Raw genomic sequence first — 25715 nt, forward strand, 5'->3', positions numbered from 1 at the left:
TCTGGTGCGCTTCCGCTCTGGATGTTTCCGGAATTAACGTAATCAGCGCAGAAATGTCTAACCACATTTGTCGGTCGAAACGACCTAAAATAGCCAAAGCATTAGCGGCACGGGCTGAAGATGATGCCATGGATGAAAACTTTTTCCCAATTGCATCCAAACGTCGACCCTCTATCAGGAGGGGAAGTGATAGGAGCTGCCGGGTTACGCGCCCGACGCTGCGCTGCCTGAGTCACCACGGAATCTGGCTTAGGATGCGAGAGCAAACAAGCAGGCGAGCCCGCTGGGGCCTTATATTTCTTTTCCAATCGAGGTATTTGAGCAGGCAAGGAGTTAGGAGCCTGCATGATTTTCATTCCCTCCTTCCAAACAAACTTGATAATTGGTATGGTGTGGACTTGCTTATAAGGCTGGTTTTTAAAGTCATAGAGAAAGCAGTCTTCCTCTCACTGCACTCTAGGCAATTTGAAGCGGTCTGCCGCCTTATCCATCAATTTATGGAAGCTAGCGATGTCAACCGGAGGTGAATCACTGGAATTGCCCTGTTGTGGCGAGGGCTTCTGTATTCGATAGTCATCGAATTCTGCCATATCCGGATCCTGTTCATCATCTGTATCTTGATTAACTTCCCCTTCCTCTCTTTCCGGCTCTGACTCATCCTCCACATCTCGTTGTGAATTAGTGGGGATAGCTGGACGTGGCTCTACTGATGGAGCAGCCTGCCTCGGAGGAGTTTGCGGAGGTTGAAAAGGCCCCGTGGTCTCGGAGGTAGCATGTCCCGGGGTACCCTGGGGCGTAGGAGGAAATCTCTTATTGTAATCATCCAACATATGTTGGAGGTTGGAAAACAGCGATACCGGAAAAGTCGCCATAGGAACCTGCACATATTGTTCCTCCTGTTGGTCTACAACCTCGTCCTCTTCAGAACTAGTGTCCTGACACTTGATAATCAAATCCGATGGACTTTGAGCATCACCATAAACGTTGTCGTCTGCAACGGATTTCGTTTCATGGTCTGTTACCAACAATGGAGAAGGTGGCTGAAGAGTAGGAGTTGGCAATTGGAGAGCAGAGTCCTGAATATTGCTGACAGAAGACTCCGTAATGACTGTAGGGGCTGAAATGTCCAAAGGCACTAATGGCATATTGGCGAAGGACAGTGATCCGGAAGTGGATGCTGCGTCCTCTTGCTGTGTACCTGAAGGTAAAGGTAAAGCTGTTGTCGACGCAGCCGTCGACGTAGATATTTGAACTGGAGCAGCCGTCTACGACGATGATTTAGAAACAGTCGTCGGAGACGGTGATGTTTTGGATGTATTCGTCGACGACGAATGCTTTGATACAGCCGTCGATGGAGTTTTTGTCAACGGAACCGTCGTCGAATCCTTGGATGGTATCTTTGCCGTCGACAAAGTCGTCGTCGACGAGCTGGTCGACGGGGTCCTCGCCGTCGACGGGGTCCTCGCCGTCGACGGGGTCTTAGACGTTGACGGGACCGTAGACGATGACTTAGTCGACGGTGGCTTCTTCGTCGACGATATAATAGGAATCGTCGACGAGACTGAAGAGGTCGAGGCTTTCGTAGTCGTGAAAGCAGTCGACGAAAACCTAGTCGACGACGTCGTTGTGACAGTAGTCGTAGACGAAGCCACAGCAGCCAATCTCGATGGAATTGTCCTAGACGAGCCCGTTGACGACCGTGCTGTCAAAGTGTAACAACACTTATAGAGGCTGGAAAAGACGCCTGAGAGCCAGGTCTCGTGGGCGTAGACACAGAAGTCATAGTACCAGTAGGTTTTACTGGAGCTACAGTTAAGGCCAGCTTTTTCTTCTTCAGAAAAGGAGATGGTAACTCCTGAACACTGCCACGCTTGGAAGCAACAGTAGAAGGACCTGACTGGAAACTTTCTGCGTCTGACAAAACTGCGTCTTTGTCCTGAAGGCGCTTCAACCATAACAGAAGACGACCCTCCCTGTCTCTGAGGGTTTTAGCAGGGAAAGTTCTACAGAACTTGCAGTCAGCCACCTTATGTTCTGGATATAAGCAGTAAATACACTTTTGGTGGGGGTCCTTCTCAAACAAACGCAGTTTCCCACAGGAAGAGCAAGGTCTGAACAAAGACTTCTTACTAGACATCTTGAGAAAACACTGAGTAGAAGAGTAGATATGAAGAAAACTGAGCAGAGCTCAGGGAGACTCCCTTCACACGACGTGCGGTAGAAAATCTGAGGGCTTGAGCTTCTGAGGAGAAGGTTCTAGAGGGTGCTTGAGCCTGATTGGCTGCAGTTTGGACTAACATAATGACACTGATATGTTGCAAATGAGTTCTCTCTCTAATGCATTCCTATGTAGGAACCATTGTTGAGGTTTTTCAGTGTATATTATATCTGTTTTATTATGTATTATGATATTACACATATATATATATATATATATATATACATATATATATATATATATATATATATATATATATATATATATATATATATATTAGCATTATTTGCTATTTTATGTACCGTGGGACTCCCACTTCGACGACGGGGAATATTCAAGCATGTGAATCTATGAAAGACACCCCTAATACTGGAGAAACAATAACTACAGGAGACCGGGGTGGCTGGCAGCTGCATGTGAATCTCCAGCTCTACATGCCAAGAACAGATGCTTACTGGGTAAGTAACATCATCCGTTCGAGGCATGTGAGCTGTAGATCACATGCTTTGCAAAGACTATAGCAGTATACTCCCAAAGCAGTGGCTAACCTGTATTGGTTGTTTCAAACAGTGTTTTAAGTACTGGTTGGCCTACATTTGCCTATTGTCTCGCTAACATATCTAAAAAATAGTGATTGGTGAAAGCTTGTTCTGTAGACCAAGTTGCTGCCTTACAGTTGTCGACTAGGGACATATTCCCTAAGAATGCCATATTAGCCCCTATTTTGTGAGTGGAATGTGCTCCAGGGGGTATTTATCAAAGTTCTTTTTAGTTTGTCGTAAGATGTTTGGATACATTTTACAATCCATCTAGCAATACCCTACTTAGATATGGGATTGCCTTTGTGTGGTGGTGAAAAAGCAATAAATAGTTGCTTTGTTTTTAGAAAGTCATTGGTTCTTTCCAAGTAATATAGATTAGCTCTTCTAACATCAAGAGTGTGTGTCGAGCTCTGCTACGGAGTCAGATTGAGGAAAGAACACTAGTAGCTTAACAGATAGATTGATAAGAAAGGCAGAAGGAATATGCTACTTACCAGTATGCATCTGTTCTTGGCATGTAGGGCAGCTGACATTCATATCTGTGCATAGATCGCCGCCTAGTGTTGGGTCCGGATGATTGCACCTTGTTGTCCTGGAAGAGTCTTCGAAGTATCACAAGATAGGCGACTCCTCCCCTGGACAACAGTGCCCATGGGCATCTTCTCCATCCTCAGATTGTTTTTCGCCATTGTGGCAGAGATGGAGATAGTAAAGTAAGAGATGGCCATGCAAAAGATAATGCTACAGCTGCAACAGGCACCGGGGAGGAGGGCGGGCGATATGAATGTCAGCAGCCCTACATGCCAAGAACAGGTGCATACTGGTAAGTAGCATATTCCGTTCAAGGCATGTGGGCTGCGGAATTCATATCTGTGCATAGACTGTATAGCAGTATCTCCTCTAGCGGTGGTTACCTGTGCCAGCTGCAGCAGTTTGAAAAAGAGTTTTGAGGACAGCCTGGCCTACAGCAGCTTGCCGCTTTGCTTGTACGTCTACACAGTAGTGTTTTGGGAAAGTGTGTATAGTAGACCATGTGGCTGCTCTACATATGTCTTCAAGAGGAATATTTCCTAGGAAAGCCATGGATGCCCCCATTTTGCACGTAGAGTGTGCTCTTGGGGGGACAGTTAACGTGCGTTTAGCTTTTTGATAACATATTTGAATGCATTTAACTATGCATCTGGCTATTCCTGACTGATATGGGATGTTCTTTATGTTATGGTGAAAAAGCAACAAATAATGGTTTTGTTTTTCTGTACGATTTAGTTCTGTCCACATAATAAAGCAGAGCTCTCTTTACATCTAGTGTGTGTAGAGCTCTTTCAGCTACCGACTGTGGATTTTGGAAGAACACTGGCAGTTCTATTGATTGATTAATATGGAAAGTGGATATGACATTTGGCATGAACTTAGGGTTTGTTTTAAGTACTACACTGTTAGCATGTATCTGCATGAAGGGTTCTTGAATCGTTAGTGCTTGTAGTTCGCTAACTCGCCTGAGTGAAGTAATGGCAATCAAGAATGCCACCTTCCATGTTAAGAATTGCAATTCGCATGAATGTAAAGGTTCGAAAGGAGGTCCCATGAGTCTGGCGAGTACTATATTTAGGTTCCAGACTAGTGAAGGTGGGTGTTAGAGGAATCACACTGAGACCAACCATAAAAGCCTTGCTTGCTGGTAACCGAAACAGTGAAAGGTGTTGTATTGGTTTGGAGATATGCTGCTATAGTAGCAAGGTGTAGTCTTATAGAAGAGTATGCTAGGTTGCATCTTTGAAGATGCAGTAGGTAACATATTATGTTCTGTATGGAAGCATCTAATGGGTTGATTTGGTTATTGTTGCAGTAGGTAACAAACCTCTTCCATTTAGCTGCATAGCATGCTCTAGTAGTTGGTCTTCTTGCCTCCTTAATGATATTCATGCAGTCTGGAGGCAAGTTACGGTATCCAAATTCTAAGACTACAGGAGCCAGATCGCTAGGTTCATTGGATTGGGATCTGGGTGTCTGATTTCTCCATGGTTCGGAATTAGAAGATGGGGTGCGAGGCGTAGCCTTTCATGAGGAACTACTGAAAGCTCCAGGAAAGTTGTGTACCATGGCTGTCTCGCCCATGTGGGAGCAACTAGGATCATTGTGAGTGACTGACTTAGTTTGCGTGCCACTAGCTGCATCAGTGGTGCTGGGGGAAAAGCGTACGCAAATCTGCCTAACCAGTTCATCCATATCGCATTGCCCTGTGACAACGGATGTGGGAACCTGGCGGCAAAGTATTTGCATTTTGAGTTTTCTTTTGTGGCAAACAGGTCTATCTCTGAGTGACCCCACCTTTTGAAGAATGGCTGGAGAACTTTGGGGTGAATTTCCCATTCGTGCAGTTGTTGGCTGTGTCTGCTGAGCAGATCCGCTATTTGATTGTCTTTTCCTGTGAGGTGTTCTGTCAGGAGAAAGATGTTTTTTAGTAATTGCCCACTTCCATATGCTTTGTGCCAAGTGGAACAGCTGTGGAGAGTGTTCCTCCCTGTTTCTGGATATAGTACATGGCTGTCATGTTGTCCGTCCGGATCAACACAGTCTTGTTGTACAAGTATTTCTGGAATGCTTTTAGGGCTAGAAATATTGCTAGCAACTCTAGTTGATTGATATGCAGTCTTTTGTTTGATTGTCCAGAGCCCTTGTACTGTGTATTGAAGTAGGTGGGCTCACCCAGCCGGTCAGTGATGCGTCCGCTGTTGGTACTAGTTGTGGAACCAGCTCTTGGAACAGTCGGCCCTTGGAAAGGTTTTGTGGGTTCCACCACTGCAGAGAGTTGTAAGCGCGAATGTCTACCAACACTAGGTCCTTTAGTAGTCCTTGAGCTTGGTTCCACTGTCTTGCAAGGCACTCTTGCAGTGGACACATTTAAGTCGGGCATGGGGGGACAATGAATATGCAAGGGGTCATCATGCCTATGAGTTGCATGAAGACTCGAGATGGCAAAGAGCGTTTTGGCAGAAATTTGCGAATGAGCACTTTTATGCTTGTTATCCTCGCAGAGTTTGGATATGCCTTTGCAACTGAGGTATCTATGGTAGTTCCCAGATATTGTGTGTGGAATGGTTGTAGGTGGGATTTGGGTAGTTTATTGAAAAACCTAGGCTGTGTAGCAGCTGAAGTGTCTGAGACTTGTATTTAAGGTACTGTTTGTACGATTTTGCTTGTATTAGCCAATCGTCTAGGTATGGAAACACGTGGATGTGTTGCCTCCTGAGATGTGCAGCTACTGTCGCTAGGCATTTTGTAAAAACTCTTGAAGCCGTGGTTACCCCGAAGGGGAGGACCTTGAATTGGTAGTGTTGACCTTCTATTGTGAACCGGAGATATTTTCTGTGAGCTGGATGTATGGGTATGTGAAAATAAGCATCCTTGAGGTCCAATGTTGCTAGGAAGTCTCCTTGCTGGAGCATCGGGAGCACTTGCTGTAGTGTGATCATATGGAAGTGCTCCAACAGTATGTATTGATTTAGGGGTCTGAGGTCCAATATTGGTACGAGGGAACCGTCCTTCTTGGGAATAAGGAAGTATAGTGAGTATACTCCTGTCCCTTGGTGTTGGAAAGGGACTACTCTATGGCCCCCTTTTCCAGCATGCATTTCACCTCTTGTTGTAGCAGGGTGATGTGTTGTTTGGACATAGGACAGCGTCTGGGTGGTATGTTGGGTGGAGTAGAAGTGAGTTCTAGGCAATAACCAAACTGGATAATTTGTCTCACTCACCTGTCTGTGGTAATTGCGTTCCAGACTGGTAGGAATGGTTAGCTTCTGCCTCCGACCGGTGTTAAATGGTCTAGAGGTAGTGTGAGGAAGTCACTGTTTTGCGGCAGTGGAGGCTCTGGTGTTATTGCCTCCACGTCCTCTTCCCTTATTATTGTTGCCCCTATAACCTCCTCTGTTGGAGTTCTTGTTAAAAGGAACCTTGGGTGTTGCTTTTGTATGTGGAGGAGGTTTGTGAAGTATTGCCCAGTGTAGCTGCTCTGTATGAGGAGCGTCGAAAGGAACCTCTATTGTTGAAACTGCAATGCGCCCATTGATTTTGCAGTTTCTGTATCTTTTTTCATTTTGTCTGAAATGGTGTCAACTGCAGGGCCAAAAACTGAGTCTTGATTGATTGGTTGGTTAAGAATGGTGGATTGCACCTCGTTCTTAAAGCCAGAAATACGTAGCCATGCATGTCTTCGTAGTAAGACGCTAGTGTTAATGGACCTGGCTGCAGTGTCAGCTGCGTCAGGCGCACATTTAATGGAGGCGTTTGTAATAAATTTACCCTCCTGTATGAGGTCATTAGCTTGGGCTTCGACAGGCTCAGGCAGGTGTTGCATTAAACTTTCAAGCTGGTCATAGTGTGCTCTGTCGTAACGAGTTAGCAGAGCTTGTGTATTTGCTATTCTCCATGAATTGGAAGCCTGTGATGCTACCCTATTACCTGAGGCCACTAGAATTTTGGACTCTTTATCCTGAGGTGGAGCTTCTCCTGTTGTCTGAGTTGGCCATTTTGCATGCATTAGCCACTACTAGTGAGTCTAATGGGAACGGACCTCTGATATAAGTAGGGTCTGCTCTATATTTCTTTTCAATCCTGGGATTGATTACGCGTGCCCTGGCTGTATCTTTATATATATCTGGCGCGTGTCTTAATACCCCTCTAACATAGGGAGTGTTCTGACATTTTTTTCTGAAGTAGGGAATGTATCCAATAAAAAAAAAACTTTGTCTATAGGGTCATTGTGCATGTCTACGTTGTGGTACTGCGTTGCCCTATCTATTAGCTGGTTGAAGACAATGGTGTCGTCAGTAGGTGAATGCTTTGTTGGGTATGAGGAGGTGTCATATGGATCAGTAGGTTCACCCCATGGTTCATCTTGAGGGTTAGGATCCTCTGAATAGTCACAATCATGTTGAGGATCTTCCCCTGTGGCACCCTCATTGTCCCCAGAGTGTGTGAGAGAGTGAGGAGCAAAAGGCGTAGTAGGCATAGTAGGATAGAAAGGAATGAAGGGTCTGGCGGGACAAGTCCTAAAGTCCTTCTTCTTTAGAGGAATGAGAGTCCGTTTCTAATGGCCTTTTCTTCCTGTGTAGGATTGTGACTTTACCAGTCTCCAGGTTTATATACATTTTTGCCTGATCTTCCGATGGATCTGGATGGAAGAGTTCTTCTTCTACTTTCCGTGGATGTGTCTTTGACTTCTTTGGCTTAGTCTTTTTTGGATCGAATATGGCCTTCAGGTCGATAACCTTTCTTGTTAAGACGACTTTCGGCGCCTTATCGCTCTCTCAGCTCGACGAGTGATTGCGGATCGACCGGATCTTTAGGTTCGATGCGCTTTTTGTGCTAGACAGGTTTTTTAGGTTGACTGTCTTGTCGATGACTTTTTTCGGATCGACTGGTGTTTCAGGAGCACTTGTTTTTGGTTTGATGCCTTTCTTAGGTACGATAATCTTCTCTGGCTGGACCACAGGCTTCGGTTAGACTGCCTTCGGCTCGGCGGCCTCCTTTGGCTCGACTGCCTTGGGCAGTACGGCCTTCTTCCGTTTGACAAACTTTTTATTTATTTTTTAAGTTTTATATAGCGCGAACAAGATCTTTGCAGATATCAGAGCGCTTTACAGAAAACAGTAGGTAGGATAAACAAACTGTTGAAAACAGTATAAAATTCGGTAGTGAGTGAGTTGCAAAATAGGGTAGCAATCGCACAAGAGTATGCACACTAATAACAATCAAGAAACAATAATATAGAAGCCGTCCAGTGTCGACTCGAATAAGATTATAGCACCCCAGAGGGTGTGTAACCACACTGTTGAAAACAGAATAGTAGGCAGTAGTGAGTGGATTGCAAGTTAGTAAAGCACTCAAGTCATAGTGTACAGCCCTAATAAACAATCTGGAAACCAATAATATAGCATCCGTGCAATGATTTTGATCCAGTAGCAGTCATAAAAGAGTCTAACATAGATAAGCATTCAGGTAGCCGATAATATAGGAGCCATGTACTGTCATTGTTCCAGTAGCAATAGGGTTCAGGTGAACTTAGCCATAAGGATGGCTTTTACCTCTTTCTTGAAGAGTACAGAGGAGGGGATAAGCCTAGTTTCTGGCGGGAGTGCATTCCAGATCCTAGGTGCCATTCCAGAGAAGGAGCGTTTGTATGTTTTTTCCTTCTGGAATCTACGAGGTTTCAGGAGGAGATTCTTTGTGCTTCTGTTGGATCTTGAGCCTCCTGATATAGTCAGCTTGTTAGTGAGGTAGTTGGGTGACTTGTGGTGTACGGCCGAGTGTTTCATACAGGCAATTTTCAGCTTAACTCTGGCTTCAAAAGGCAACCAGTTCAGGGCTTTTAAGTCAGGGGATATATGCGAGTGTTTTCTTGAACCAGTGATGAGTCTCGCGGCCGCGTTCAAGGAGGCTCGTAGGGGCGCCGTTGTTGTTAGGGGGAGCCCGCTGAGAGCCACACTTCCGTAGTCTATGCGAGGAATTACTAGGGCTTGTACAACAGTTCGGAAGTCCTTGGGTGGTAGGAAGGGTTTGAGTTCTCAGCGTGTTGATTTGGAAGTTGGCTCCTTTAGTTGCTTTGCTAATATGCTGCTGCATGTCAAGATTGGAGTCAAGTGTGATGCCAAGGGATTTTGCAGAGTCCACGATGGTGGGCTGGACATTTAGTGCGGTTAGATGATTGAGCCAGGTTTAGGTGATGGCCTTTTTCGCAGGAGGTGAGATCAGAAGGAACTCAGTTTTCAGAGCATTTAGTTTAAGGTGATTGTCGGCCAGCCATGCTTGAGTGTTTTAGTGTGGCATTCAAAAGTTTGATGTCTTCAGGGGATTGAAGCTTGAGGTAGAGCGGAGTGTCGTCGGCGTACACATGGAAGTGTACATTTGATGCTTGAAGCAAGGTGGTGAGTGGTTCCATGACTAGGTTGAATGTGGGGGATAGGGAGGAGCCTTGCGGGACGCGTAGTGTTACGGGCACAGGCGAGGACAATGCGTTGTTGATCTTGAACTTCTGAGACCAGTTGTGCAGAAAGGAAGTGAACCATTTGAGAACAGTCCCGGATATGCCCATTCTGGTATTTAACAGCTCCAGTAGATTCTCGTGTTTGACCGTATCAAATGCTGAGGAGAGGTCAAGAAGGATGAGGAGGCAGGACTCATTGTGATCAAGGATTTGGAGGGCGTCATCAATTATGTGTGTCATAGCCGTTTCCGTGCTATGTTTTGCTCTGAATCCTGATTGGTGAGGGTTGAGGAGGTCAAACTGCTCAATGTGTTTTGTCAGTTGGAGTTGTACGCATTTTTCTAGCAATTTGGCCAGAGTGGGAATATTGGTGATAGGTCGGGAATTGTTTAGGTCGGCCGGGTCAGCTGTGGGTTTCTTGAGTATAGGCGTGACTTGCCCTATCTTGAGGGAGTCTGGGATGAGTCCTTGTTGCAAGGAACAGTTGATGATTTTAGTCCAGAGTGGGAGGAGCAGGGGGGTGAGGGCTTCAACAGCGTTGGCAGGTAGAGGGTCTGTGCGGTGATTGGCGGGTTTCAAGGTGCCGAGCAGCTTGTGAATTGATTCTTCAGTATAGGTGTCGAAGGACGTCCATGAAGCGTTATTTTTAGGTTGAGTGTTAGTTATGCATATGGAGCTGGAGTATCGACTTACATCCTTGAGGAGATCACTTCTTATATTGTCGGTCTTTTGCTTGAAGAAAGCAGAAAAGTCTTCGCAACTTGGAATATCCTTTGTTGAACTGTTAGGTTGTAGAGGTTGCGTCTTGGTTTGGGTTTTGACTAACTCGAACAGTTTTCTTGGTCGGTTTTTTGCTTGATCCAGCTGTTAGCTAAAGAAGACTGATTTCGAGCGTTTGATTTTTAGGTTCTAGAACCTGCTTTGGGATAACGTTACTTGGACCTGGGGTCTCTGAAGGCTTAATCTTCAATTTCGGAGCAGAGTGGGACGGCGGGGCTACTGAATGATGTTTTGGATCTTGGCTAAGGCCTTTAGGTAATGCCTCGACCGGAGCCTTCGGTAACGGGGTAATCAGTGTCGGGGGCAGTGTACTCCCGATTTGCCTCGGTGGGATTTCATTATCGGAGTCCGAGTAGTCCTCGACAGTGACTATCTCTAGATCAGAACCTTCTGGAGGATCTTGTTCATCCTCGAAGATGTTGTCTGGTTCCGGTGCCTGTCGCTGCATCTCTTGCCTAGTGGCCCGTCGAATCCGGATGGTTTTCTTCGAACGGAATTGGGCACAGGCTGGGCAGGTTTCTTCCTTGTGGTCTGGTGATAGGCACTTGTTGCATACTGTGTGTTTGTCAGTATGCGGGAACTTGGAGTGGCATTGTAGGTGTAGGAAGGTAAATCCTGACTATGGTTGCCCCCAACTTTTTTGCCATGTGTTTTAGCTGGTTTTTGACATAGTCGACCTGGGACCCTGCCAATCAGGACCCCAGGCCTACTGCTCTCTCTGTAAAATGGATTCCATGTACCTTAGGTACATTTCCAATTGGTACTGGGCCACCTTATCAGACCCTGTAACTCAGGGCATAGGTGTACCCAGGGCCTACCAGGGGCTGAAGCATGTATTATGCCACCCCTGGATGGCCATCTAAATCTGACACAACTGGCTGCACGACAGCTGGGGCAAGGTGGTGTAATCACCCTTTGCTATAGATATAGTATACCTATATCTAACCCTAAAAATGGACACACAGATCCCTATCAGTCACTCCTATGGCAGGCCTTGACAATCCTGAAGGCAGAGTGCTTGGAATCGTGTGAGATGGTGCTCTGGCATGAGCCGAGCCCGTTTGCAGCTTGCGGAACCAAGTCCTAATAACTGTTCCATGATAACGCATACCATATACTATTAAGTGCATTATAATCCTCGCGGTTAAATGCTATCTTTGGTATTGCTTTATCAAAACATGTCGAGTAAGGTGTCATACGAATTGGAATACTAACCCCTCGCCAATTCTGGCGACGGGGTTAGCATTCCACCCTTCTAGAGGGACACGACATGTATGTAACTGTGAACCCCGGTTAAAGTTAAACGAAGCCTCAGCTCCACAAAATGGATGCTGCCACAACAGACACGAGTCTGACCTCCTGCTGCTGGGAGTCCTTCCAGCGAGGAGAGCTTGGACAAAGAGTTTCCTGTCAGGGGCGGTGCTAGCACCATCCCAGACAGGGTTTTGTGTATCCTGGGTAGGCAGGGCTTTACAGGAAGGTGACTGCTGAGTGGCACCCCGGTGCTCACTACGCATCTGCCGGCTAGAACCAGTTCCAGGGGCACACCAGCCCCTGGCCTGGGGAAAGTCTGGAATGGGAGAGGGGTGTAACCACCCCCCTTCCTGGTCCCACCCCTAGGGCAGGACTTAGTCGCGTACCCACCCCTTTTAGGATAAAGGCAGGAGCAGGGACCCTTCCAAATTAGATCATCTTTGGAATCAAGACACGACTTTCTACAAAAGGACTTCAAGATTTCTTCTTCAAGATTCTCCCTTGTGACTAAGGAGTAGTCACCCGGCACCATCTTAAGAACACTGCGGTCTGCTGCAAGTCCTTCCTCCGGAATCCGACTGCCCAGCTCGACGAGAACCGGCTTCCCTGGCACCTCCGACCTCTACCCACCTCTACAGCAAAGCTGAGAACCGTGGGTGCGACGAGACCGAGGGACCGGCCATCTTCAAGACTGCACGACTTCTTTCCAGCACGACCGCCGAGGGATCCTCTGGTGAGTGCTTTGGGGTCCGAGAAGCCCCGACCCTGAGCAGCTCCAGCACCGAAGTCCAGCCTCCCAGCATCTCCACGATCTGCGTGGGGCCCTTCTGCTTTTTGCTGCTCACCGCATTGTTTGGCTACTAGCCCGCTGGCTTATGGCCTTCCTAACGACGCCCGACGACATCACTGCTGCTGGTCTGGTTGCTCCAGACTGGCCCTTGCTCCCTTCCAAAATAGGAGCACCCCGGACCCTCCTGGTAAACTCAAGACGCCATTTTAGGTCCACCGCGTGGGCTTGAATTAGCCAAGGCTTTGTTGCCCAATCCTGGGTTCAGCGACGCTGACAGCTTCATCCATCGTGGGACAGCTCGCTCCTCCATCCTGGTCGCCGTCAACGCCTCCTGGTCCGTGAGATCTGCAGAGCACAGCGTCGCCCACTCACCTAGTCAAGGTGACTACCATCCGGTGCCCTCCTAGTGCCACCTGACTACTGGCTAGTAGTCACGAACTTGGTCCCCTCTGCTTTCAGGTACCGTCCATCTTCAAGATCCAGGCTTGGATCACTTCGAACTCTCTTCACTGGTCGCCTGCCAGCATCTTTCTTCCAGGCTCCTGGTCCGTCTACGAGGATTTCCGACGTCTTTTGAGACCTATGCAGCTGCAGCCCCTGGGCTAGGTAACTTCGGCATTTCGGTGCCCCAGCATAGCCTCACTATCCAAGGGTCAGAATCCACTTTCGTTTTCCTCCCACCAGGTCGGGTTCGCCCGAGAACACTAACTTTGCTTTTACTAGCTACCATAGACTTTGTCCCGCATCACGCGTGAGTGCACACTCTGCACCCGAGTCCCCTGGGCCTCCTAGAAGTAATCTAAAGATTCTATAGTCAAGTCCTAGCGATTCCAAAGCCTATTAGTACTGTACTTACCTGCTAGTAATTTCGCATTCCACTTTCAGAGTATATGGTTTTCCGTGCCCCTCGGGCATTTGTATATACTGTGCTAACTTAAGTATTTTCGTAAGAGTTTTGTTTTGTGCTTAGTACCCTGTCCTCATAAAGAGTACAGGGCTGTTGTGATTCTAATAAATACACTGTTTATTTTCATAACACTTGTGTGGTGTCCTTTTACTTGGTGTTCAAGGGGTATATGTGATGGTATAACAGCTGGCTTAACACGCCCTCTCGAGTCTTTAGCCTTAGACTGCTCGTATCCACGCTACTAGGATAGCTGGTCTATAAGGTTGACTTACAACCAATCAATAAGGGTTGTCTGGACTGATACATAGTGTTCACTAGAATAGTGAGCACTGCATATATCAGGCCAACTTCTCACAGTAGGCACCTTTTGAACGGGCTCCTTTCCATCAACAGCAGGCCCACGTGGCGTCGAAAAGGCCCAACGGCCCGCGTCGACGACTGGTTCGAGATGGAAAGCTTGATAGAGTCAAGAAGTACTGAGCGAGAACAATACTGTTGAAGGCCTTAGCCTCTAGAAAAGTATAGTTCCGATTCCAAAGTTGGAGTATAGGAATAACATCCGAACCCAATGGTGGAAAAAAACAATCTGAGGATGGAGAAGATGCCCATGCACACTGTAGTCCAGGGGAGGAGTCACCTATCTCGTGATACTTCGAAGACTCTTCCAGGACAACAAGGTGCAATCATCCGGACCCAACACTAGGCGGCGATCTATGCACAGATATGCATCGAACACTACTTTAGGAAAAGATTTAGGATTGTTTCGAAGAACCACCCCATCTTTGTTAAGTTGAAAGAAAGGCTCTTGTATAGTTCATTCCTGAAGTTCGCCAACTCTCCTTAGTGAGGTTATTGCTATGAGGAAGGCAACCTTCCATAAGAGGAATTGTAACTGACATTTGTGCATTTATGGAAAAGGTGGACCCATTAGTCTTGTGAGGACTGTGTTGAAGTTCCATTCTGGTGCATGTGGAAATCTTGGTGGTATCACCCTTTTTAATCCTTCCAGGAAGGTTTTGATCACTGGTACTATGGATAGATATAACTGTTGTCTATTTTGCAGCTACTGCTGCTAGGTGTAAACTAATGGATGTGAAAGCCAATCCAGATTGCCATAAATGAGGTTTTGTACAGTAGCATCATGTTACAATAGATACAGTTTCCATTTTGCTGCAGAACATGCTCTAGTAATAGGCTTTCTAGCTTCTTTGAGAATTTAATACAGTCTGGTGACAGCTGTAAATTACCAAACTATGACTTCAGGAGCCAGATCACTAGGTTAATTTTTGTGGGATATGGATGTGCGATTTCTCCATGGCTCATAGTGAGGAGATTGGGTGTGAGATGTAGCGTTTGAAAGTTAGTGGGTAGTGTACCAAGGTTGATGAGCCTATGTAGGAGCCACTAAGATCAGTGTGAGGGATGTTTGTCTGAGCTTCAGAACCAATAATGGAATTAGTGGGAGAGGACAAAAAGGGAAGGAAAATATCCCTGACCAATTCAACCACAGAGCATTGCCTTTGGATAGATGGTGTGGGAATGTGGAAGTGAAGTTGGGCCATTTTGCGTTGTGTACCGTGGAAGAAAGGATCTTTCTGTGGAAACCCCCATTGTTGAAAATAGAGAAGAAGAACTTGGGGATAAAGTTCCAATTTGTTGCCTGTGTCTGCTGAGCAGGTCGGCAATTTGATTGTGTACTCCTGGAGGGTGTTGCGATAGAAGATAAATTATGTAATGAATTTCCCAATTCCAAATGTTTTGTTCAAGGCGAGACAGCTGGAGAAAGTGTATCCCTCCCTGTTTCTGTAGATAATACTTCGCTGTCATGTTGTCTGTGTGGACTAGGACAGTTTTGCCTAGAAGATGAGTGCGAAAAGCTTTGAGTGCTAGGAACACTGCTAGAAGTTCCAGGTAGTTGATGTGGAGACTTGTGATTGTTTGACCTCATCCCGTGTACTGTGTGATGTTGGAGATGGGCACCCAACCTGTTAAAGATGTGTCTGCTGTCAGTACAGCCTGTTGAATCTGGTCTATGAAGGGCTGCCCTTTTGATAAGTTTTGAGGGTTCCACCACTGCAGAGAGCGATCGGTGCAGCAGTCAACCAACACTACATCGTTCAATTGATCTTTTCACTGATTCCACTGATGCACTAGACATTACTGCAGAGGAAGCATGTGAAGCCTTGAGTGAGTTACGATTGTAATCAGGATGCCATCATTCCCAGCAGTTGCATACAAACTCTGGCTGGTAATGTTTGATTGGTTTGAAGTTGTAGTATTGTGTACTGAATATTGCGAATCCTGGATACAATGGGAGAGGCTAGAGCTTTTAGAGTGTTGAGGGAAGCTCCTAGATAGTACTGGACTTGTGCAGGGCACAGATGAGATTTCTGTGCATGGATTGTGAAACCCAATTGATAAACTAGGTGTACTGTTACCAGTACTGCATAATACACACTCAGGCAAGTGCCCACTTTGATAAGCCAGTCGTCTAAGTAAGGAAAGACATGGATACACTGTCTCCTGAGATGAGTGGGTACTTCTGCAAGACATTTGGTGAACACTGTGGGGGCTGTGGTGACGCCAAATGGAAGTACCTTGAACTGGTAATGTTTGCATGCTATCACAAATGTGAGGTATTTGTGATGAGCTGGAATGTGAAAGTAGGCATCTTTCAGATCTAGAGTAGACAAAGTTGCCTTTCTGTAAAAGGGGGAAGCACTTGTTGAAGAGTCACCATGTGAAAGTGCTTTGACAGTATGTATTTGTTTAACTCAGATCTAGAATATGTCTTATTGAGCCGACCTTTTGGGGAATTAGAAAGTAAAGGGAATAAACCCCCGGCCCTTGATGCTGAAGTGGGACTGGTTCTATAGCCTGAGTAATAGAGGTTGCATTTCTTGTTGAAGCAAGTACTGGTGGTCTGGTGACAATTTGTGATATTGAGGTGGAATGTTTGGAGGGCTATTGGTAGTCTCAAGGCAATTAACATGTCGGATATTTCCAATGACTTGTTATTGATTCCCAAATGGGGAGAAAGTCTTGAAGTCTTCCTCCGACAGGTGTGGAATAGTCAGAGAGAAGTGTGGGGAAGTCACTGCTTTTTTGGGGAAGGGGAAGGGGAATTGCGGGGTGTGGTGTTTTTGCCTCTGCCCCTGGGACTATTTCCCCTATAGCCTTCTCTGAAAAATCCATATAAAAGAGGATTGGGAATTATTTTTGTAAAAGGAAGTTTTTGGGTCTGTCCCTGTGAACTTGGATCCTGCCCTGTAAAAGGAGTGTCAAAAAGAACCACAGTTTGAGGGAGATTTAAGTGCTCCCATGGATTTTGCTACATTGTAGTCTTTTTTCATTTTTTCGAGTGCTTGATCAACTTCAGGGTCAAAAAGATTCTTGTCAAAAGGTATGATGAGTATGGAATGCTGGACTTCAGGTTTGAACCCTGAAATACATAACCAGGCATGTCTTCGGAGTAGGATGCTATCATTTACCTCACTAGCTGCAGTGTCTGCCGCATCTAGAGCACATCTAATGGAAGTGTTGGAAATTAGTTTACCTTCTTGTCAATGTCAATGTCAAAAGCTCTTGTATAGCGCACTTATCACCGGAACGGTCTCAAGGCGCTTTGCAGGAGAAAGGCATTGACCCCCCAGAGCAAGATAAGCATAGTGGGACTTTATTTAGGAAAACGCCACGTTTTTAGAACCCTTCAAAACTCCAGATGGTTAACAAGGGATATGATATGGGTGGGTAGTTTATTCCATAGTTGGGGGGGCCACATGAAAAAGAGCGGCACCCATTCCTAGCTGAACAAGCTCGAGGCTGGGTCAACATGAACCTAGAACTAGAGCGAAGAGCTCTAGATGGGGTATACCAGGCCAATTTCTTTATTAAATAGGACGGGCCAGTCCCATGTAAAAGTTTATGAGTTATACTTAGGATTTTGAAATGACATCTTTGGCGCACGGGGAGCCAGTGCAACTGTTTACGGGAGGATTTAGAGGCAGACCTGGGAGGCAGGCCCAGCACCAGCCTTGCCGCCGCATTCTGTATAGTTCGCAATTTAGTCAGCAAGCTCGCATTAATGGAAGCAAACAAGGCATTTCCGTAATCGAGCCTACTGACAATCAGTCCCTGAACCAGAGGCTTTCTGGCTTCAACTGGGAGCCATTGAAAAATTTTTTGCAGCAATCTGAGAATGCCAAAACAAGTTCCAGCCACATGATTAACGTGAGTCTTGAACTAAATACTGAGCTTTGGCCTTATGCTCATCTGGGATAAACTGTAGTAATTGCTCCATTTCATCCCAGTGGGCCCGATCATATCTTGCTAGGAGACCTTGGGTGTTGCAATATTCCAATGATTAGCTGTTTGCGCAGCTACACGTTTGTCAGAAGCATCTATCAATTTTGACTATCTGGAGGAGGAGCATCCCCAGCCGCTTCAGAACTAGTTTGCTTTCGAGCATTGGATACTACTACAGAGTCAAGCGTAACTGACCCTTAAGAAATACTAAACCTTCCCCCAACAGACCCTATTTTCATTATCTTCTCTAGGAGTGAGGATTCTAGCATGTACAGGATCTTTAAAGATGTTGGTGTGCCTCAACATACTCTTAAGCATTGGCAGTGTCTGACTGGATGTGTTCCTAGAATTTTTCAAAGAGACAATCCTCCTCCAAGGACTCTTTATAGAGCTCCACCCCATAGTACTGTGCAGCTCTAGCAATGAGCTCCTGATTGTCATCAGGTGGAGATTGTCTAGCAGGGTATAAATCTGCATCTGTATCCTGTGGAGGATCAACTGTATAATCCACCCAAGGATCTATTGGTAAATGTCTGTCATCATCCTCAGTGTCAACTACATCAGGGTGAGGTAGAGGAGACGGACGAGATGTAATGTGTTAAAGATCAAGCTGTGGTGGAGAGTGAGGAGGAGGAGATGGTAGTGAGTGGTAATGACTAGTACCCAAATCTTTCCTCTTTAATAGAATCTTATAAGAGCGTCATCAGGAAGCTTGTGTTTGGATGGCGGTTTAGCGTGAATATGCCCTGTGTTAGGATTAATGTATAGTTTTTTCTGTTTCGGATCAGACTTAGGTGGTACAACATCCATGTTTGGATCCGGTTGCAGTACGGGCAGCTCTTTAGTGGTGCTGAGCTAGAATGTCCATTTGGTGCTGAAGATTTCGGCTCAGAGGAATGTTTCTATGGTTTCAGAGGCGAAGGTTCCGGCTCAGGGCCCGTTTTGTGCTTAGAGCCGGAAGGTTTCAGCTCAGAAGTGGATTTTGGCTTACTGGTTCGGAAGGATTATCAAAGTGTTTCCGTGCTGAGCCGGATGGGGGAGCATTAGAAACCTCTTCTAGGTGCAGACCTTGGCCTGATGGCAGAGGTGGTGCTGAGGCCTTAGATTATTTTTATTAGGGACAGTAGGTGGTGGGGGTGGTCTTCTGTACTCACTTCCCCATGTCCCTGTGGCACATCGTCGTCTTCGAGGATAGTCTTCAACTCTGACTGAGTCAGACACCCCTGAAGCCTGTTCTTCAGCTACTGAGAACCCCTCTTGCTTAGAGTCTTTGCCGAAACGATCTGGTGTGTCGTCCAACTACTGACGCTACATCTCTTGACATCGAGCCCAACGATCACGGAGAGTTTTCTTCAATCTGAAGAGTCTGCACTTGTTGCAGTCTTGTTCTTTAAGCTCTGGGGACAAGCACAATTTACACACCTGACGCAAGTCCATACGCGGATACTTTGCGTGGCAAAGAGGCAGAATTTGAAAGGGAGTCAATTCCATCGACAGAGCCGGACCAACGCGGATAGGCTGCCAGGGAAATTCCAATCAAAATTGAGATTTGATTGTAAAGTCGAACAATACAGGAAAGGAAATGCGTTCAAAAACAATACTGTCGAGGGGAGTGTGGATTGCGCACCGAGGGGAACCAAAGGACCGATTCCAAACGGAGCGCAGCAAAATACATCCGAACCCAACGGGAGAAAACAACAATACAACAATGGAGTCGATGCCCATGCGTAACATCACCAAAAGGAGTCACCATACCTAGGGACTGGAAAGACTTCTTCTAAGATCAATCAATCATAATACTTGTAGAGCGCGCTACTTACCCGTGAGGGTCTCAAGGAGCTGAGGGGTGGCGGGTGCTGCTACTGCTCGAAAAGCCAGGTCTTGAGAAGTCTTCTGAAGGCAAGTAGGTCTCGTGTCTGCCGTATGTGGGTAGGGAGGGTGTTCCAGGTCTTGGCGATGAGGTGGGAGAAGGATCTGCCGCCGGAAGTAGTTTGTTGGATGCGGGGACAGCTGCTAGGGCGAGACTGGCGGAGCGGAGCTGGCAGGTAGGGGTGTAGAAGCTGAGTTTGCTGTTCAGGTAGGCTGGTCCGGCGTGGAGTGCTTTGTGTGCGTGGGTGAGGAGCTTGAAGGTGATCCTCTTTGTCGACGGGGAGCCAGTGTAGGTCTCTCAGGTGGGGGGTGATGTGGCTGTGGCGGGGGACGTTGACTATCTGTCGGGCAGAGGAGTTTTGGATGCCTTGTAGTAGTCGTAGGTCTTTGGCTGGGATGCCTGCGTAGAGTGCCTTGCCGTAGTCCAGTCTGCTGCTGACGTGGGCCTGTGTCACCGTTCTTGTTTCGGTCGGGATCCACTTGTAGATCCTGCGGCGCTGCGAAGGGTGTTGTAGCAGGAGGAGGAGACGGCGTTGACTTGTTTAGACATGGAGAGGGAGGAGTTTAGGATGAATCCTAGGTTGCGTGCATGGTCGGTGGGTGTTGGTGCTGTTCAGTGTGGTCGACCCCCAGGAGTCGTCCCAGGCTGAGGGGGTGGGTTCGAGGAGGAGTACCTCCGTCTTGTCCGAGTTCAGCTTCAGACGCTGTTCCCCATCCAGTTGGCAACGGCCTTCATTCCCTCATTGAGGTTTATTTTGGTGGTGAGTGGGTCCTTGGTGAGGGAGAGGATGAGCTGGGTGTCGTCAGCGTAGGAGATGTTGAAGTCGTTATGGCGGGCCACTTGTGCGAGTCGGGCCATGTAGACATTGAACAGCGTCTGGCTGAGGGATGAGCCCTGGGGGGCGCCGCAGATGATGTCTGTGGTTTTGGATCGGAAGGGTGGGAGGCGGACGCTCTGGGTTCTGCCGAAGAGGAAGGATGTGGTCCAGTCGAGGGCCTTCTCTTGGATTCCGGCTTCTAAGAGGCGTGTCTTTAATGTGCGATGGCAGACCGTGTCGAAGGTGGCTGTCAGGTCCAGGAGGATGAGGGCTGATGTTTCGCCGTTGTCTAGTTGGCGCCTGATGTTTGTGGCGGCAATGAGGGCTGTCTCCGTGCTGTGGTTTCGTCTGAACCCGGACTGGGACGGGTCCAAGATTATGTCCTTCAGGTGGCAGGCCAGCTGACTGTTGACCATTTTCTCCATTACCTTTGCCGGGAATGGGAGCAGGGAGATGGGCCGGAAGTTTTTAAGGTCCTTGGGGTCCGCCTTGGGGTTCTTCAGGAGGGCGTTTATTTTGGCGTGCTTCCAGCTTTCCGGCAATGTCGCAGATTCAAAGGAGATGTTGATCACTGTTGGTAGTCGTGGTGCGATGGCTGCATCTACTTTGTTGAATACGTGGTGTGGGCATAGGTCTGACGGAGATCCTGAGTGGATGGAGTTCATGACCTTGCGCGCCTCGTCGTCATGGACGTTGGACCAGGAGATCAGGCGGGTGGCGCTTGTTGTGTTCACAGGGGAGGTGGAGTCTGGCATAGTCGGGGCGGTCGTGGTGTTAAGTGGTCGTGGATGTCAGCGATCTTGCGGTGGAATAAGTTGGCTAGTGAGTCGCACAGTTCTTGTGAGGGCGGAATGTCGCTGGCGTGGACGCTGGGGTTGGAGAGTTTCTTTACGATGCTGAAGAGCTCTTTGCTGTTGTGTGCATTGTTGTCCAAGCGGTCTTTGAAGGAGAATCTCTTGGCTAATCTGATGGGGTGGTGGTGGTGGTGTCTGCGGGTGGCGTCCTAGTGGACTGTGTGGTTGTCCGGTGTGATTTCGTGGAGCCTTCTCTTCTCCAGTTTCCAGCATGCACGTTTGGAAGTCTGGAGTTAGTCGGTGAACCAGGTGGCTCTCTTGCTAGCGCAGTTGTTGGAGGGTTTCTTGAGCGGGGCGAGGGTGTTGGCGCAGTCATCTATACACTGTCTGAGGTTGCGGGCTGCGGCGTCCGGATTGGTTGGGTCGGCGGGTGGGTTCTGGGCGAGGGTGGTGATCAGCCTGTCTTCGGTGACTTAGCTCCTGCAGCGGCGAGGCAGCTGTTGGGTGCGGTGGTTGGTTTCTTGAAGGTGAAATGGATGCTGCGTTGGTTGGTCCAGTGGAGTTCGGTGGTGTGGTTGAAGGAGACGTGGGCGCTTGTGGAGAAGACAGGGTCCAGCGTGTTTGCGGCAGCGTGAGTGGGGGTGGTGAAGAGTTGTCGGAGGCCGAGGTTGTTGATCAGGGTGGCTGAGTTGGCGTCGTTCGAGGTGGAAGTTAAAGTCCCCGAGGAGGATGTAGTCCGTGGAGGCAAGTGCGTGGGTGCTGGCGAGGTCGGCGATGGAGTCGCTGAACTGAGTCTGGAGTCCGGGGGGTCTGTAATTGAGTGTTCCTCTGAGGGTGGTGTTGGGGTTGGTGTGGATGCGAAAGTGCAGTAGGTCGGCGGCGTGGAGGGTGTTGTCTGCATGGGTGGCGACCTTAAGGGTGGACTTGTGGACGATGACTATTCCACATCCAGGTCCTTTGGCGCGATCCCTGCGGGTGATCTTGTAGCCGTCCGCGATGGCTATGGCGATGTCGGGTGCCAAGGTGTCGTTCCACCAGGTCTCGGTCAGGAAGGCCACGTCTGGGGAGGCGGTGTTGAGCAGGTCCCAGAGCTTGACAGCGTGTTTGCGTGCAGAGAGGGTGTTGAGGAGTATGCAGCGGAGGTGGTTGGGTCCAGTCCTTGGAGGTTTGATGGATCTGTCGCAGGTGAAGCTGCAGGTGTGGCAGGAGAAGGGTCCGTGGGTCCGATTCGGGGTGGCCTGGAAGCAGGTGTGGTTTCTACCTGTGTTGAGTGCGTAGAGGGTGCAGGCGTCGTAGTGGAGTCTGTTATAGTGGTGCTCGCAGGGTCCAGGGGTTCTGGAGCTGGGCGCGGTCCAGGCGCAGACGGACTTGCCTCTGGCACGCCTGCTGCGCGCAGCTCCTTCCATGTGAGGCGAGGAGAGAGGGAGGAGCAGCTGGGAGGCGGGAGCAGGGTGGCGAATCAGCTGGCGAGGGGGCGGGCCGCAAGGGAGCAGCAGAGGGAGGACACAGAAGAAAAAAGGGGAGGGGGAGCAGGATACGGGGCAAGGGGTACAGCAATGTTACCAAAGAAACAGAAGGAAAACCAATAAAAAGGCAAGCGCAGGCGAGAGCCCAGGAGCAACCAGGCTCAGAGGGACTCGAACTCACGGCAGCAGCGGTAGCGTGGAGGGAGAGAGCACAGACACACAGGTGCCTGTGCGGCTTGGGGAGCGACCTGGCCTGCAGGCAGTGTCAGGGGTCGCTCTCACTGCCGCGCAGCTGCCACCATTTGAGGGAGGGAGGGAGGAGCAGCTGGGAGGCGGGGTGGCAAATCAGCTGGCGAGGGGGCGGGGCCACAAGGGAGCAGCGGCAGGAGGACACAAGAAAAAAGGGGAGGGGGGAGCGGGATACGGCACAAGGGGTACAGTTACAAGCAGATAATAAATACAGCAATGGTACCAAAGAAACCAATAAAAAGGCAAGCACAGGCGAGAGCCCAGGAGCAACTAGGCTCAGAGAGACTCGAACTCACGGCAGCAGCGGTGGCGTGGGGGGAGAGGGCACGGACACACACAGGTGGAGCTGTGCGGCGTGGGGAGCGACCAGGCCTGTAAGAAAAACTTGCAAACATCTGGACCAAACACTAGATGGCAGGAGTATGCAAAGCATTTGATCTACAGCTCACATGCCTCGAACATGTATTTTCATTTAGGAAACCCTAGCTTGGGAAGGCAATCTGGTCCAAATGACACTTTCCTACAGTTGTCAGAAAGACACTACTTCACGCTACTTAAAACATTTGAATTTATTTTAACATAATAAACATTCAAGGAGCTTGTAGTTTTCAGTTCTTAGTTAAAGGTGGCAGAATATAGGTATGCAATGTAAAACTCTAGGTTCTGTGACCGTTGCTAGGAGTCTGTGTGCTTACATGACATGTCCTGTGACAGCTCTGCATGAAATAAACTAGCAACTGTTTATCTCATCGCATTTGTCTTTCCTATAGATATGAATACTACAGAGTTCTTTAAAGCTTAGAAACATACTATTCATCACAATTAGAGCATTTCCATTCTAGCATATCTGAGATGGTGAAAAGTTACAGGTGTTTGAGCCGCAGTGTACTTTGCTTTATTTACAGTGTTGGCAATAATATCTGAGCAACCTCCAATCCACTTACCCATACTAGCATGTCCTGTGCACTTTCGAGTACCTTACTTTAATCACCTCTCAATGTAAACAGATTTAGTGAGCACATTGCTTCATGCTACTTTTACAGCCCTGTAAAATCAAGGCAACTGTAAAGGCATACGCACTGGGTACATCTTATCTTCCTTGAATAGCAACATTCCACAAACAAGTGGTACATTTTGTGAATATTCAATTTTACTTGCTCATTGAAGGAAACTGAGCCTCCACACTAAAGTCCTGCCTCTTTAACCTGACTTTGTTCTTTATCATCACTTGATGTTCTGGTGACATCATTCATTAGTCTCACTTGCCCCATTCTGAAAAGGCAAGACAGCAGAATATCAGATTTAGAATAAAAAAAAAAATCAACTTACAAAAACCTGAATGCCTTCCTTTTCAACAGGTGCTTTATCATAGGTGGAGTCACATACTCGGACCAAAGTGGTCACGCCATACTTTTTCAGTTCCTTGACCGGAAAAAAAAAAAAGTTTCGATAATTCTAAAATTACTAAAAATCAATAAAGGAAAACACTTATTCAGATACGAACAGCAGATCACTGCATCAATTAAAGAGTTCTTACTTGCAATCTTAATTCTCAATCATTCATTAACAAAAGGCAGTACATTGATGCATATGTGAGGGATCCCAGAACAAACAAATAGCCACATTTTCAAATTGAAAGTCATGCTTTAATAATACAATTGGCCAATTCATCTTTTCAACCGTGACGTTGTGAAGAGGATAAAGGATAGTTGTAGGAAGCTGGCTTTGTATATACGGTACTAAAGTAAGGTATAGTGTGCACAGAGTCCAGTGGATCCTCAGAGGCTGAAGTAGATAATACCAATGCTCTCTTTTGGGGTAGTGTGGACGAACAGTTCAGTAACAAGCATTTGCAATGCAATAGGTCTCGCATGTGGAGAAGTGTGGCTCAGTGGTTAGAGGCGGCAGACCCGGAAACTGGGATCGACCGTGGACCAGGGTTCGATTCCCCGCCTCAGCGGGTCTCGGGCTCAAAATTCCACGGCCTCGACAATTCTCGCTCCGGTGCCTACTCGACTCACGGGGTCTCACTCTGCAACTCTGGGCAATAGCTTGCTTAATCTCCACTACGGCCCCTCGCGGCGGGATGCCTGGCTTTCACCCTGTGGACACCCTGCCAGGGCCTCTCAGAGGGGAATACCAGGACGGGTTTCCTAAGCAAGCGCCAGGATGCACTTTTGGGTGACAGGTTGCGCTATATAAGTACACCTACATTTACATTAGGAAAGTGTGAGCTATTGGTATTGTAAATGACATTTTTTTTAATATGTGTTGGCTTTGAATATATAAAAATGAATAGCATTGTTATTCACAAAACAAATAGCCTACACTTTCCTAATGCAAGTCCTATTGGCTATGGCAATGCTTGTTGGTAGCAAGCAAGGACAGTGCTGTTGTGGTGCTGAGTGATGTGGTTGGGCTGAGTGATGTGGTGGTGTCCCAGAGGGGAAGGAAGCAAGCAGAAAAGTAATAGTTTAGTATCTAAAAAGACCCATCCCTTAACTAAGTATCGAAATTCGCCACAAGATTTGGCGTAAAAAAAGCTTGTGGGGGTAGTAGATCAAGGAAACCCGAGAACAATGACGTTTTCTAGGAGCTACCGAGATTTGATATTTTTTTTTATTAGATTAAAAAGTTATATTTGATTAAATCAAATGTGCATGTTATGAGACCCCTTTATGCGTGTTCTCTTCAAATAGAAGACAAACTTAATAAAATTATGATTCTGTTCTGTTTTA

The 25715-nt window shown here is 47.5% G+C and overlaps 1 protein-coding gene across 5 annotated transcripts in view; it reads right to left on the reverse strand.

Annotated features, from left to right (window-relative positions):
- The window catches only part of PTP4A2 (protein tyrosine phosphatase 4A2), a 259598-nt gene that overhangs the window by 131627 nt on the left and 102256 nt on the right, over window positions 1–25715 (reverse strand). For 3 of the 5 annotated variants that reach the window (XM_086955650.1, XM_086955653.1, XM_086955652.1), the window contains exon 3: window positions 24307–24399. The exons of the other annotated variants lie outside the window; for them this stretch is intronic. In XM_086955650.1, coding sequence (XP_086811776.1) covers window positions 24307–24399 — 93 coding nt within the window. The remainder of the gene's footprint in view (window positions 1–24306; window positions 24400–25715) is intronic. 5 annotated transcript variants of the gene reach the window in all.

The sequence above is a fragment of the Lissotriton vulgaris genome, chromosome 2_1 (genome assembly GCF_964263255.1).
Source record: "Lissotriton vulgaris chromosome 2_1, aLisVul1.2, whole genome shotgun sequence".
Taxonomy (NCBI): Eukaryota; Metazoa; Chordata; class Amphibia; order Caudata; family Salamandridae; genus Lissotriton; species Lissotriton vulgaris.